Source organism: Lygodium microphyllum, chromosome 30 (assembly GCF_053477565.2).
Source record: "Lygodium microphyllum isolate KBCC chromosome 30, Lygodium_microphyllum_v1.1.10, whole genome shotgun sequence".
Taxonomy (NCBI): Eukaryota; Viridiplantae; Streptophyta; class Polypodiopsida; order Schizaeales; family Lygodiaceae; genus Lygodium; species Lygodium microphyllum.
In genome coordinates this window covers 104,003,383-104,018,152 of record NC_141164.1, presented here as the reverse complement: position 1 = coordinate 104,018,152, position 14,770 = coordinate 104,003,383, and the positions used below count along the sequence as shown (strand labels likewise).

General features: G+C 42.7%; 1 protein-coding gene across 18 annotated transcripts in view; it reads left to right on the top strand.

Moving 5' to 3' along the window:
* The window catches only part of LOC148010212 (calcineurin B-like protein 1), a 40,185-nt gene extending 25,718 nt beyond the window's left edge, over positions 1-14,467 (top strand). For 15 of the 18 annotated variants that reach the window (XM_087672615.1, XM_087672612.1, XM_087672613.1 and 12 more), the window contains 5 exons: positions 11,849-11,957; positions 12,088-12,140; positions 12,276-12,359; positions 12,565-12,677; positions 12,763-13,941. In XM_087672615.1, the coding sequence (XP_087528741.1) occupies positions 11,849-11,957; positions 12,088-12,140; positions 12,276-12,359; positions 12,565-12,677; positions 12,763-12,826 (423 nt within the window). In that variant the 3' untranslated portion in view covers positions 12,827-13,941. Of the gene's footprint in view, positions 1-11,848; positions 11,958-12,087; positions 12,141-12,275; positions 12,360-12,564; positions 12,678-12,762; positions 13,942-13,971 lie in introns of those variants that run through there. The other 3 variants (XR_015689674.1, XM_087672617.1, XM_087672616.1) reach the window with 3 other exon arrangements.
* The last annotated feature ends 303 nt before the right edge of the window (positions 14,468-14,770 follow it).

The following is a 14,770-nucleotide window of genomic DNA, read 5'->3' as shown; positions in this document are numbered from 1 at the left end:
GCTAGCTAGCATGCAGAATACCTAATTGCTGAACTGCCTACCAACATGCAAGGAGATCTGTGTGCAGATGCGTTCAATAATGCAGTGGTAGACACTTTACAGTCAGACATGGATGAGGATGAAATGATCCCGAATTTTGACATGGAACATGGTGAGCCCCTTGTCAAGTGCTCCAAGTGTGTTGAAACCTCGCCAGTGGAAGGGACAAATGCATTGCCTTGCTTTTGTTGTGTGCTACAGAGATGGGCCACACTTTGTCCTATGCTCAAGCAGTAGGGCAGTTAGATGACTCCTAGGACTCGGATTGGGAGCATCTTTTGGAATTTTCCAACACATTGCTTGGGGAGTATGTGCAACATAAGCAGGATAATTGCAGTGACTTTGAAGGGAGTGATGTCATCGTTACCACTATGGATACAAAAAAGGTGTTGCACTTGTTCTCCTCCTTCCATGAAAAAGCTGTCATCTTGTTCTTTACTCCTAGAATGTTGGAGCGCGCGAGTAGCGGAAGCGTGAAGATTTGCAGCAGAGGAAGTGAATAGGTGAGTGAGAGTGAGAGTAAGAGTGACGAACAGATTTGGGTGTACCAACAATGTGTTGGTACACAAAGAATAAAATGTATTTATACTTAGGGCCCGTAAGGGTGCATTCACATGTACAACATAACAATACACGTGTAAAATACACGGAGGTGAATAAAGGACCTTTACATCCCAACAACCTCCCACTTAAAGGTCCGGAGTGAACCTTTAACCAACTCCCACTAGTCGTATGCAATGCTCATGCCGAGCCTTGCCTAGACTTTTAGTGAGAACATCTGCAGGGTTGTCCTGTGTTTTGATCTTGGTCAATGTGATTAGACCATCCTCCAAAATTTGTCTGATAAAGTGATATCGCACATCAATATGCTTTGTGCGTGAATGATACATGGCATTTTTAGCGAGATACACAGCACTCTGGCTATCACATCCCAACACTGGAGTACTCATAGACATGCCGAGATCCTTTGCGAGTCTGCTCAACCATATAGCTTCCTTAGAAGCTTCAGTAGCTGATATGTATTCAGCTTCAGTAGTACTCAGTGCGACGATGTTCTGCAACCTGGAGCACCAAGAGACGGCCCCTCCAGCAACTATAAAGACATACCCGCTAGTGGACCTGCGAGTGTCTAAGTCACTTGCCATGTCTGCATCACAATAACCCTGCAAATTAAGTGCACCCTGCCCATAGCAAATACACATTCTTTGTGTACCCTTCAGGTATCTAAGAATACTCTTGATAGCCTCCCAATGTGGTTTGCCTTATCATCTTCCAAGTCTTAATACATCTCTTCTCATGGGTCGAGGACTAAGGCCCAATTGTACATCAAGTTTAAATCGTGCACCTTGGACCATTGCCACTTAGACTCATCCAAGAGATCTTGGAATGGCTTGAGATTTGTTGTTGGATTGCCAGCCAACTTGTCAGTCATATATCCTAGGATCTCAAGGAGCTCTCGTCTATTGTTTGGGACTTGGAATGTGATAGGGTTGGGTCTACTAGCACGGCTATATGCATCTTTGTGCCTTTCCAGAAAGCATTGATATGCAATGACTTAGGCATGGAGTGCAGCATCAGGCTCGGTATTTGCGGTTTTGCATCGTGCTCGTGCAAGTCTGCGGTAGCTTGCCCATTTGATTCTTCGACCCATTGTTTCAGCTCTTGTCATAGCATTGGGTGTTCCCTAAGCAGGTCTCCTAAGCTTAGAGTCACAGGGGTGGTCACCAATGTATTAAGGAGGTTGCTAGCTGCTTGCCTCTCTCCTAACTCCGTGGTTCTTGGTCAATGGCCTTGACTAATTTGCTGACCCGTAGCATTTAGACTTTGTCTAAGTGGCACTGCTTGTGGTGCACTCGCATCTCTCAATTTTGGTCGTGGGGGTGAGATTGGCGTACTTACGCTTGAGAGATCATCGATCTCATTCTCTAGTATGGGCTCAGTGTCTTTTAGGTGCTCTTGGGTTTCTTTCACCCACTCCACTTTCTCGATGGCTTCGAGTTGATGCTTCGGGTTGGGGTACTCCCCAAGCTTAGCACTTCTCTTTTCAACCGTCTTTGGAGCTGACCTTTCTGCCTCTGCGTTAGTGACTTTTTTTCCAGCAAGCAATGTCGTGGCACATTTGGTTTTGAGTGTGACCTTAGCATATGGTCTCTTCTTCCTCCGTCTCCGACTCTTCTTTCCGATTGAGGTTGCGTCGAGATTGCTAGGCCCTGGCAATGATATGCTAGCCTACTTTTTCTGCGCACGGGTCATGATATACAATGGGATAGGTATAGCCTCCCATCGAGTGTCTTGACACCAAACAACCTCAATGGGACTGACGGCTCATTTGCCGAACTAGAGGATGGCTTTCGTCTAGGGCAATCGACAAAGAGATGAGTGATTCCATACTCAACGCATCTTAGGTCAGCCTTGTTCCTATTTGCTTGCTTCCTCTCAAGGCAGCGTGAAGAAACGTGTCCTAGGTGACCACAAGTCCAATATACGATTGGCTCTTGTGTCTTTCCTCCTAGGCCTTTGTCTCTCTCTCTACCTAACGCTATCACCGGTACTGGTCGGTAGTCCATAAGAACTGCATTGCCTTCTTCGTCGTACGATACGTAAGGGTGTACATAAAGCTCTTCGCTGTTTGGCTTCTCCACATAGTGGACTGGAGTGTCACTCAATGGATGGGTTACGTGGGTCTAGGTGGTCTAGGGATACCCGTAGGGTTTATCTCCATCCTAGGGATGGCTGGCTTAGTGTCATTAGGTGTTGGGAGGGCCAATGGGGCTCCCCTTTCAAAGAAGTTCAGCGGCCTATTCTCAAGGTAGGGTTGACTGTAAGACTGCGAGTATGGGAATCTCTTAGGTAATTGACAATGCATGGCGTTATGGTCAAACCTACTGCAATTAGCGCAAGGTCATGACCTAGGGTCTTGACACTCGGCTGGTGGATGGTTTTCGCCACAATATACGCATTGGATGGTGGGCGCGTTGGTCATCTCATAATCTCCTGCAATTTGGCTATGTTCATCTTCATCTCTACTAGCTCTTGTCCTGAATTAGTGCCCTTATTTTTATCTTGAGCACTTGGGTTTGATCTCTCGCTCGGCGTTGAAGCTCTCTCGGAATTCCTATCGTTGGACTCTTCTCGATTCGAGCTCCTAGAGCTTCTCTTATTGCTCGTCGTCCACCCTAATGGCTTTTTCAAAGACTCTTGCCAGTGCATCTCGCTGCAGGCTCGAGTTGCCTGCCAAGGCCTTGTAGAGCTATTCACTTCGTATTCCGTTAATGAATACTGTGGACACCGCTCTTTCGGTTGGTCTCTCGTCCATAGGGATTCTCTTGAAGAGGCTCCTTACATGGGTCACGTAATCTCGAATGTTATCTCTCTCTCTACTTAACATTCATGAGTTGCACTAGCAAGTTATCAGAGTATCCAGGTTCGGAGAATCTCTTAATGAAGAGAATTTTCAAGCCATTGAAATTGGCTTACTTAGCAGTATCTAGACTCGTATACCAGGTCCTACCCTTATCGCCTAAGCACAGATCGAAAGCTTGCGAGCTTTGAGTGAGATCAGTAAGGCCGTTGGCCTTGTAGACCTGCTCGAACTGCTCTACGAAGCTGTACGGGTCGTCGTTTGGCTGGTATTTGTTTAGCTGCTTTGCTACTACGGGAATTTTTGATTGGCTCTTAGAGCCTTGGCTCACTCCTAACCTTGCCAGTAGCGATGTTGTTAATGCTACAACGCTCTGCTTTGTTGCTGTGTTATCTAGCAACTGCTTTGTCAGAAGCTCGCTCAATGTGAGGTCTCCTTCTAGCGCTCTCTCGTTCTTCGTTCGATTTCTGCCTGCTAGGGCTAGCACTCTCTGGATCTCTCTCGCATTTTCATGCTCTGGCATAAGCTCCTAGTCTGCTAATCCTGGTTGTAAGCAACTATGCCTTGCAGAGCTTTGCGTACTAGTTTCCTCTCCTCAAGGTCCGCTATGATGTCCTCTGCAGGTTTGCCGCTATGTTCTAATTGAGTTTGAGTATCTTTCTCTTTCTATCCTCTTCCCCTCTTCTCTCGAGTCTTCCTCCCATCCTCTTCCTTTTCAAAGTTCGTTCTTCTTCCAACTTTCCAAGTTTCCCCGATCCCCTCCCTCTTCAAGGCTCAAGCATCATCTCACTCTCTCCTCTTCCCCCCATCCCCTTCCTTTTCAAGCATCACCGCCAATCGGTGTGACAAGTCTCGACTCTCTCCTCTTCATCGGGCCTCTAGCCTCACCTTGACACCATGACATGCGAGAAGCATGAGGCCTTCAACTTGTACGCCATCCATGTGGAGAGGAGCACAAAGAAGTCCAACTCTCACAATTGGATATGCAAGTATTGTAGGAAGAGCTACACAAGTGGTGTGACTCGGCTTCTCCAACATCTTACCAAGACGGGGGGGCAAGTCGCTCTGTGCAAGTTGTTCTCTCAACACATTGCGAACAAGATTCTCGCCAAGATGAGAGGGGGATCCACTAGAGGAGGAGATGGCGGATCGGTGGTAGCGGCATCTACACCTATGCCTACTCATGAGGAAGCCTCAAATGTAGGCCTATCTTCGACCGATGCGGGTGAGGCCTCTACCATTGGTGGTACCGACTCCAGATCCGCTTCGGGCTCCAGCATTGGCAAAAGGCAAAGGTTAGAGGCTCATGGATATCGGAGAGGCAATCCTCTCTCTGAAGCTCCCGGTCATAGACGTGGATCGGTTGCCTTTCTTAGAGAAAGGCAACGACAAGCCGATGTTGAGATTGCATGCACGGTGATCGAGTGCAATCTTGCATTCAACATCCTAAAGCATGAGCAATGGAAGAAGATGGTGAGAACCATCGCCAATGTGGGCCCATGTGAAGGATGGACCAATGTCTCATACAATGATATGAGAACGAAGAAGATTGATGAAGAGAAGGAGAAGATTGATAAAGCCCTTGATCCTATTCGGGCCGCATGGACAAAATACGGTTGCTCCATTCTCATCAATGGATGGAGTGACCGTAAGAAATGAGGTATCATCAATATACTCGCTTCATATCCACTCGGCACATATTTTTTGCGGGCCGTAGACATTGGTAAGAGGGGAAGAAAAACGACCGGCCCATTCATCTACCGCCACATTCGGCAAGCTATCATTGAGGTACACATTGTCTTTTTAAAGTTGCTTTCATTATTCATGAATCATAATTAGAATTTTCAAGTCATGATTCATCTCTCCCTGAAGCTTTTATAATTTGTGCCATGTAAGATGTGCTTGTAGGTGGGCCCGTTGAATGTGGTGCAAGTTGTGACCGACAATGCATCCAATTGTCGGCGCATGGGCCGTTTGCTTGAGGCCGAGTTTCCTTCGATCGTGTGGACTCCATGTGCAAGTCATTGTTTGGACTTGCTCATGGAGGACATCGGGAAGCTAAAATGGGTGAAGAGGGTGATACACAAGGCTACATCTGTTGTCACCTTCTTCACGATGAAGGTGAAGGTGCTTGCGATGGATTGCGAGCATAGCAAACTTGAGTTGAAGAAGCCTTCTTCAACTCGGTTTGCTTATATGTGGTTATTGTTGGGGCGGCTTTATGAGGTGTGGTCCGCCCTATGCCAAACAGTGGTGTCCAGTCTATGGAATGAGTGGGATGAGCATGAGACAGAGGAGGCGAAAGCCATGCAGCGGCTGTGCCTTGATGAGCAGTTTTGGCAGAAAGTCCATGCCATTGTGATTGCCGTGACTCTCTTTTATAGGGTGTTGTGCATGACTGATTGTGAGGAGTCCACCATTGGCCTTCTCATTCACTTTTTCAGAGTAGCATTGGTGGAGGTATGGGCTTGCATGATGATCACAGATTCTCAGCGTGCATACATTATAGAGATAGCAGAGAGAAGATGGGCATGGATGCATAGGCCCATCCATGGTTTTGCAGCATTGGTGCATCTGGCCTACAAGTCGCCGGCGATCATGGATGACAGAGAGCTTCTGTAAGATCCCCATAGATGACCACAACACAGTCCTAGAGGAGCTTGGATGCTATGCAGATCAGCAAGGACATGTGGCATTTTCTTCTCCCACTTGTTGGAGAAGGGAGTCACTTGTAAAGCCTCCATTTTAGTGGCAAAATTTTGGATATGCGTTGGAGACTCTTCAACCCTTGGCCATGAGAGTCCTCGCACAGGATTGCTCTTCGGGTGCATGTGAGAGAAACTGGACTGCCTATTCTCTCATTCACACGAAGATTCGCAATCGTCTTAGCACACGATAGTTAGAGAGGCTAGTCTATTGCTGCACTAACTTGCGCATGATGAAGGCCATGATAAGTATGGGTAGTTCAAAGCAGGTAAATACCTAACCATAAAATGATAAGTCAAGTTTAATTTTTAAATTTGTTGGTTTCAACTTGTTACTTTATAGTATTATACTCAACAATTTAGTATTTATAATCTATTATCTTATGTGTATTGTGTAGGTGAATGTTGATACATTCAAGTTGATGGGCGACACTCTTATGAGTGTACATCAGGAGGTCAATGAGGAGGAGCAGATCTTTGCAGAGCTCATAGCAGCAGACACCCGTGACACTCGCAGTCAGCGTGCTTGTGGGCGAGGAGTTCAAGTTGCCAGCAGGGGCATGGTCATTCGGCGCCATCCCAGATCGACGAGGGGTGATTCAAGTGGTTTGCAGACATATATGAGGCGGGGGCTCTAGTAGCTCTCATCTAGTCCATGATGATGACATTCCCCCCTTGCCTACAGTTAGACCGTTATTGCCTAGGGAGCCATCATTTGATGATGATGGTAACCTTATTAGTGAGGATGAGTATGAGAGTGCCTTATCATTCGATGACGAGGAGTCATCTTCAAACTCTCTTGATGAGCACTCAGATGATGATGATGATGATGCTGATGATAGTGATGCCTCACATGTAACGGCATTGCTAGTTTCACTTTAAACATGTGTTCTATTATTTATAGTTTTAAAAAAATGTAGTTAATTTTCTTTTCGTACTAATATCGCATTGTACCTTCTAAAATCTTAAGGTACCATTTAGTACCGTATTTTATCGTACCGTACCGTACCGTACCTTTCGTACCTAACAACTATAGTCAAGTTCTTCGTTGCTTTTACGATCTAAGCTGCCCTCTTCCATGTCTAGGATTTCTTATTCTGCCAAGTTGTTGACTTTGACGGGCCCAATGACTGAGGGGGGAGTGGAATTGGGCCGAATTGGACGTTTGAATGACATGTGGCACAAGTGGGCTGAGGCCGAATATGGAGTTCGGACGGTTCGAATGGACATGGCCGAACAGGACTGGGTCAGGCGGGCAAGTCGAGGTTGAGTTGGGCGGGCCGAGTACCTAGTGTGTCCGAATGTGCAACTCGGCGAGGTCGAGTGGGTGTGTGTCCGAGTGAGAAAGGCCAAGTCGGCCGGGCCGAGGAGGCCAAAGACAAGTGGCTGAGGGCCGATTCTGGGACTTGGTCAGAATTGAGCCGCTCAGACAGGCCAAACGCAGCGCGTTTTTAGCCGACGTAACAATAAATCACTCGAATCACACGATTTAGTTCACAGTATATCGCATACATCTCCAAATCAAAGCTATGGATAAAGAAGAAGGTTTGGATATACCTGTAGTAGCAGGCAACAAACTCGTCAGTGGCAAGATTGAAGTGAATCCACGCAATGGAACTCTCTCTCTCTCTCTCTCTCACACACACACACACAATCAGGGTTTCAAATGAGCTCTCCCTTGGTTTCTTGGCTATTAAACCCCTTCTCGACAAAGGTCTTGCCACTCCTGATCACTCACTTGTCAACCTTAATCCCCTCGAGCACTCTTTTTTCCCCGTTTTTCTCGATTTGTGCCCTGTTTGGGCCTGTTTTACAGTAGCAAACCCTACGCTTTTCCAATCCGATTTCTTAATTCTAACGTACTCTAAATGCAACAAGAATCGAAAGTAAAGTACTGAAATGATCTCTCCTACTCTCCTAATCATCAAACCACCAAAATAACCAAAATACTTACTTGTTGTGAAGATTAAAAAACCCAAAACTTCCTACCTATCTCAATCTCCGGTTCGGGGATAAAACCCTTACTTCGATGCTTGATTTGAGGTGCACAAGCACTCAAGCTTGAATCCGTTGGTCCCGGCAATGGAACCAAAATGTAAAGGGAGCTCATGCTTAACCGCCAAGATCCACAAATTGCTTATTCGTTCAAGCATTTCAAGCGAGCACCTATGGCTATCTCTCACCTAGCCAACACACCTTCAATCCTACTGGGGTGAAGTGAGCTTACCTTGATGCCCGAATGAGTTGCCTCCTCCCTCAAGCACACCGATAGCTCCACGATTCTTGATGCAAGCTTAAGCATCCTCTAGCCTCCACCTCCAAGCTCCATCCTCCATAGCCGTGCACAAGAGAAGAGAAGAGAGGAGATGGTGGAGAGCTTCACCTCCTTGATCCCTTACCCTCACACACTCACTCCCTCACACTCTCACACTCCCTCTCTCAAGCACACACAAGAAAGCAAAGAGAAGAGAAGAAGAAAAGAAGAAGAGTCTCTTGTTGCCGCACACCAAAGAATGAGCTCTCATTCACTTTTTGAACTTTATATGCATGTCCTAAAATCCCATGGGCACCCATCCCCTTTTTTATACGACCGGCCATTGTGGCAAGGTCCTCTTTTCCATTCCCCTCTACTTGGCCTATTTCTTTAGCCTACGTCCATCTACCCTTATACAATTTGCACAGGAGGGAGCTTGGCACTCGTTTACAAAAGTTTTGGGGTGCTTTTCACTTTAAAATGCGCTTTTTCCTTCAACTTGATTTTAGAGGCCGCCCTTGCGCCTTTCCTTGTTCTCCGTCCTGCTGCTTCCATTTCATCCGCATTTCACTTCTTTTACTTCCATCTCAAGCTGGGGTTAACAATGGGCTCTGTGTATAAGATCTTTACCAAAGTCCTGGCTAACAGATTGCATGAATATCTTTCGAACATTATTCACCCTGCCCAGTATGGATTTATCAAAGGGTGCAATATTTTGCACAATATCTTGAATGTCCAAATGTTAATTGCAGCACCTTATTGTTTTATTACTAAAATACTTCTAGAGAAAACATTGATGTTGAGATGGTTACAAATCCTAGCCATGTAAGGAAGTTTCCAACAAAAGAGAAAGGTTCAAAATCCTTCATCACTTAGATAGTTAGATTAGTTGTTGGACTATTCCAACTAAACCATGGTGACACAAACAAGTGTGATAAAGGGTGTGGGAGATTTGGCAGAATGTTGGAGCTGCAAGGAGAATGGAGATTGTGCGCATGCACATACACATACACACATAGAGCGCAACACCTTGTTTCATCACTCGAATACTTGTAGAGAAAATGTTGATGTTGAGATGGTTATAAATCCTAGCCATGTAAGGAAGTTTCCAACAAAAGGGGAAGGTTCAAGAACCTCCATCACTTAGATAGTTAGGTCAGTTCTTGAACTCTTCCAACAAGCCAATTGTGATATAGACAAGTGTGATGTGTGGGAAATTTGGAGCTACAAGGAGAATGAAGATTGCACACACACGCACACACACACAGAACGTAGTACCTTACTATTTTATCACTCAAAAATAAAGAATGAGTGTGTACGTATATACTTAAGGTGTAGTAAGTTGGGCAGACAGCCACATTGGTCTTTACCCCAACAACCTTCGACTTAAAGGCCAATGTGCCTTTTTAAGTAAGACAAAACAATCCGAGAATATGTAAGGTAAATACATCTAAGTTACCCTCACTCAATGCCCATCAACTCCCTGCCATGTGCAAACTTTTCGGAGGGCAAACTTTTGGTGAGGAAGTTTGCAGGGTTATCATCAATATAAACTTTGATGAACCCAAGTTGCTTCTCCTCAAGCACCTGACAAATGAAGTGATACCTCACTTCTATGTGCTTGGTTTTCACATGAAACGCAAGATTCTTTGCCAACATGATGACACTCTGACTATCATTGTGCAATGATGGCATGTCTTCACCAAGGCTCAAGTCTCCTACTAGACGAGTAAGCCATATGGTTTCTTTGCATGATCCTATGGCTGCAATATACTAAGCTTCAATGGTAGCTTCAATGTTAGATAATGCCACACATTTTTGCAAATGAGACATCCATGAGATTGCACCACCATACAAGGTAAAAACATATTTTGTGGTTTGACTTTTTGTTATCAATATTCATTGTATAGTTTGCAAGTACACCACTACTCCTTGCAAAGCATATGCACATATCTCTTGCAAGGAGTATAGGTTGATGACACCAAAGTGTCACGTCACCACTATAGTACAATTGGAATGGAAACTTGCCAAGTGATCGAGACAATAAAATGCACATCATATGCCACCAACACAAGAAATACAAGCAACATCTAGCCAGGTAAGATACATCCATGTTACCAAATGCTGTCACATGCCAAGCTTGCTACATGATAGCTAACCCTTGTAGTTGTCAAGCACAACACACCACTACTCCTTGCAAAGCATATGCACATATCTCTTGCAAGGAGTATAGGTTGATGACACCAAAGTGTCACGTCACCACTATAGTACAATTGGAATGGAAACTTGCCAAGTGATTGAGACAATAAAATGCACATCATGTGCCACCAACACAAGAAATACAAGCAACATCTAGCGAGGTATGATACATCCATGTCACCAAATGCTTTCACATGCCAAGCTTGCTACATGATAGCTAACCCTTGTAGTTGTCAAGCACAATACACCACTACTCCTTGCAAAGCATATGCACATATCTCTTGCAAGGAGTATAGGTTGATGACACCAAAGTGTCACGTCACCACTGTAGTACAATTGGAATGGAAACTTGCCAAGTGATTGAGACAATAAAATGCACATCATGTGTCACCAACACAAGAAATACAAGCAACATCTAGCGAGGTATGATACATCCATGTCACCAAATGCTTTCACATGCCAAGCTTGCTACATGATAGCTAACCCTCGTAGTTGTCAAGCACAATACACCACATCAAAACACACACATATCTCCTTCCATGAACTTAAACTTTTATACCATGTTAGAAGAGGAAAATAAGTAGCGGAATTATGAAGACAAGAGATCTTTGAAATAGAGGATTACATGATGAAACTAGCAATGGGAATCCACTATGACAATCAATATTATAATGGTTGAGTGCTTACTCACACACTTCCCACAAGCTCAATCTCCTCCTCAAAGAATCTATAAGTCCAAGTACTATATCACTATGGCCACTCTCTTCTTTATAGACAAAAATAAAGAAAATATCTTGACACAAAATAGGTTGGCCAATAATCAAATAAACAATAAAGAAGCCATCCACATGTTAGGATGTGGGCGCCTATGAACCTATGATATGACCACACATGTTTTTGAGTGTTTATGAGAACAACCTCCATATGTACCAATAACATCCCTATTTAATGAGAGCGTAACCATTGTATGTGAGAAAATTGGTTCTTATGCGTATGGACACATGCATGCACACATGGCTGCACCTGGAATGCACACACCCACGCATATGTGAACAAGCGCACATGCACATGCACACATGTGCATACATACAAAACAGTATTAGCTTCTGAAAGGGTGAATTTTTTATGCACGTTTTCAGGACATCACCTCCTGGTTTTCCTCCTGCCAGTTGTGAGATGAGTGAAAATGGTATTCAACAAACAATTGCTATGTGTGAAAGGTGTCAAGGCCTATGGAGCTAGGCTGTGGATTGAATGGGAATGATTGGTAACTTTGTTTTGAATGAGCAGGTTTTTGATGTGTTTGATGTGAAAGGAGTTGGAGTGTTAGACTTTGAGGACTTTGTTCGAGGTCTGAGTGTTTTCCATCCAAATGCATCTGATGAAGATAAGATTGATTGTAAGTTAGCTGGAACTGACTTCTTTACTTGTAGACATCCTAAAAGTCAAGTCTTGTTTCACATTTTCTAAGTTTTGGGGATGTGTGAATGTGATTATGCTCATTGAACTGATAGGATTTTTTGAAGCAGTTGCATTCAAGCTCTATGACTTGAAACATACTGGATATATTGGACGAGAAGAGGTAATAATCTGACATTTGCTATGACATTTCCAATAAGGTATTCATAAAATGAATGTATCAAGATTTCTTTTTTCTTTCCCGGGAAGAAGTGTTTTGAGTTTGCAACACTTTTGTGGAAGTCTAAAAGCTTTGTAGCAGGTGAAACTTATGTTGGCTGCTCTAATGGAGGAATCAAGCATGAAATTATCAGATGATACTATTGATGCCATTGTAGACAAGGTATTATTCATATGGCTCCTGATAAAAAACAGCAGCAGGGTTTAGATTGGTATAGCCTAGAAATTTTGTTTCACCTGTGAGAACAGAAAAGGTTACATTCAATACAAGTTCAAGTGAAAAACTTCTTGCTTACACCATGATTGAGATTATTAGTGACGTATCTCATTCTCAACAACAAAACTGACATGGTTTCAATGTACTTAAGACTTTTGCAGAAGTGGACATGAAAAGTGATGGAAAGATTGATAGAGAAGAGTGGAAAAACTTTGTTTGTCGAAACCCATCTCTTATGAAGATGATGACTCTACCTTATTTGAAGTACATATATACTCAGTTCACTTATCATTGCTCAACAAAGCATCTTTTTTCTACGTAACTTAATACACACATGGCTTTGTTGCAGGGATATTACAACTACTTTTCCAAGCTTCATATTCAATTCAGAAGTAGATGACCTCTATGTTTAGAAATCATATGCTGATGTATTCCATCACAACATGATGAAGCTTGACAGGATGTCTCTGGAAAGAAAAACCATGGCTACAAAAAAGGTGAAGTTAAAAAATTGGGATGCCAAACGAGGGCCTCATATTGTGATATTTGTAATGGTGAATGGGAAATTTTCATCTGCAGAAGTTCTGAAGTATACACTGACCAAAATTATGTTGATTAGGGTGATGTAACATTGTGTTTTGTGACCCTCCTTTACATGCTTCAGAGGCATTAGTGCTCCTTCATACTGTTTGATTTTTTACAGGAATTTTTTTATTTTAGGATTTTTTTTTTTGTTAAATAGTATGCAATTACAAGTGTATAGTAATATGGGGCTTGTGTGCGCCGAAAGGGTGGAAACTTCAGCTTATGACTTCACCTGATTCTGAGCTACAATTTGTATATGGCTTTGAACTTTGCATGATTATATATAGTAATTACATACTATTATATATGGAATAGCACAAGTATTCGTAAAACTGTCAAGTATGTGTTTATTGCTATTCATCACACTTGACATTTTTCTGTCAAACAACCATTTAAGCTTGTAATCAAGATCAATAATGCAAGTCAATTCACCCAGTAATATAAGCTCTGGTTAGTAGTAAAGGCAGGATATTTTAGCCAAAGAAGAAACAAGAAAGTAGATAGAATTGTAGTTGATTGCATATCAACAGTTTCCTTTCAGCTCAGATGACAAACAATCGACACATTCTATGCACAATGACAATATCATAACCTATCTATCATGATATAATAGTTAAGAGGGTCAAACAAATGAGTAAACCAGTGCATCCCTTAAATATTTATATTGTTTGGAACTTAATTTAGTTCTCACAATGATAGATGAAGTCATGGCATGCTTCTACCTAGTTTTCTTTAAATTTTATGAGGAAATTTTGTAATACTATTTGCATACCCATGTACCCCCAAAAGTATTCATCCTTGTAATTTTTGAACTATAAATACCAATCCCCTCTCCATTCCGTATCTCTATTTTGGACCGATTGCCATTTTAGCCTTGTTGCATCTCCTACTTTCCAATTCAAAGAATGCATTAGAACTTCCAATTTGTCATAACTCCTCTTTTATATCTTACTATTGAGTTCACTCTTTGCAGTTGGGACTTTCTTCTTACTCAACCAAACTCTATACTTTGAGTTTATCCTTCTACCTTGACAAGCCTTGACTCAATGTTGCACAAATTCTAGAAGGATTGACACAGTTCCAAAGGAGGACCAAGATGAGGAACATAGTAGGAAACTTGGTGTGCACAAGTTTGCCCAAAACGAAGATTCTCATCATGCCCACTCAAGTTCAAGTATCTCCCTTGTATGTTGAAAAGTACTTTTGATACAACAAGAATAGAAATATTGGTTGGAAGATGATAATGAATTAGGATACAACTAGTTGAATCCTTGGATTCCTCATGGACACCTCAAGAGTCGACCAGATTGACAAAAAGAAAATGTTGGTAGTTACAAGGAAATTCCAATATGAACAACCCATCCCGTGATGTAACCTAGTTTGTATTTAGAGCTTTCTAAACATTGGATGTTCATGTTCCAATGATGAAATGCTTGATTGAAAAGATTTGTGGTAAAATCAAAGTTAACTTTAGTCTATTTGAAAGGAAATCTCTATTTAAAAGGAGATCTTTGTATGATTAAAAAACTTGAGGAAGTTATGATAATTAGTGACATTGGTTACATATTATCCTAGTTTTCTTATAAAAATTAACTAATAAAGAGAGATTGATCTCTCAAGCTAACAAGGGTTACGAAGACGTCAACCCTTTTGCTAGACAATTGTCTAGCAAGATATCTTGATGTGAATTTCACTCTTGAATAGAGAAATAAATCTCAATGAAATTGAAACAAAAAGATACGTTCGTTATGCTCCAATCTTCCGAAGAAGGA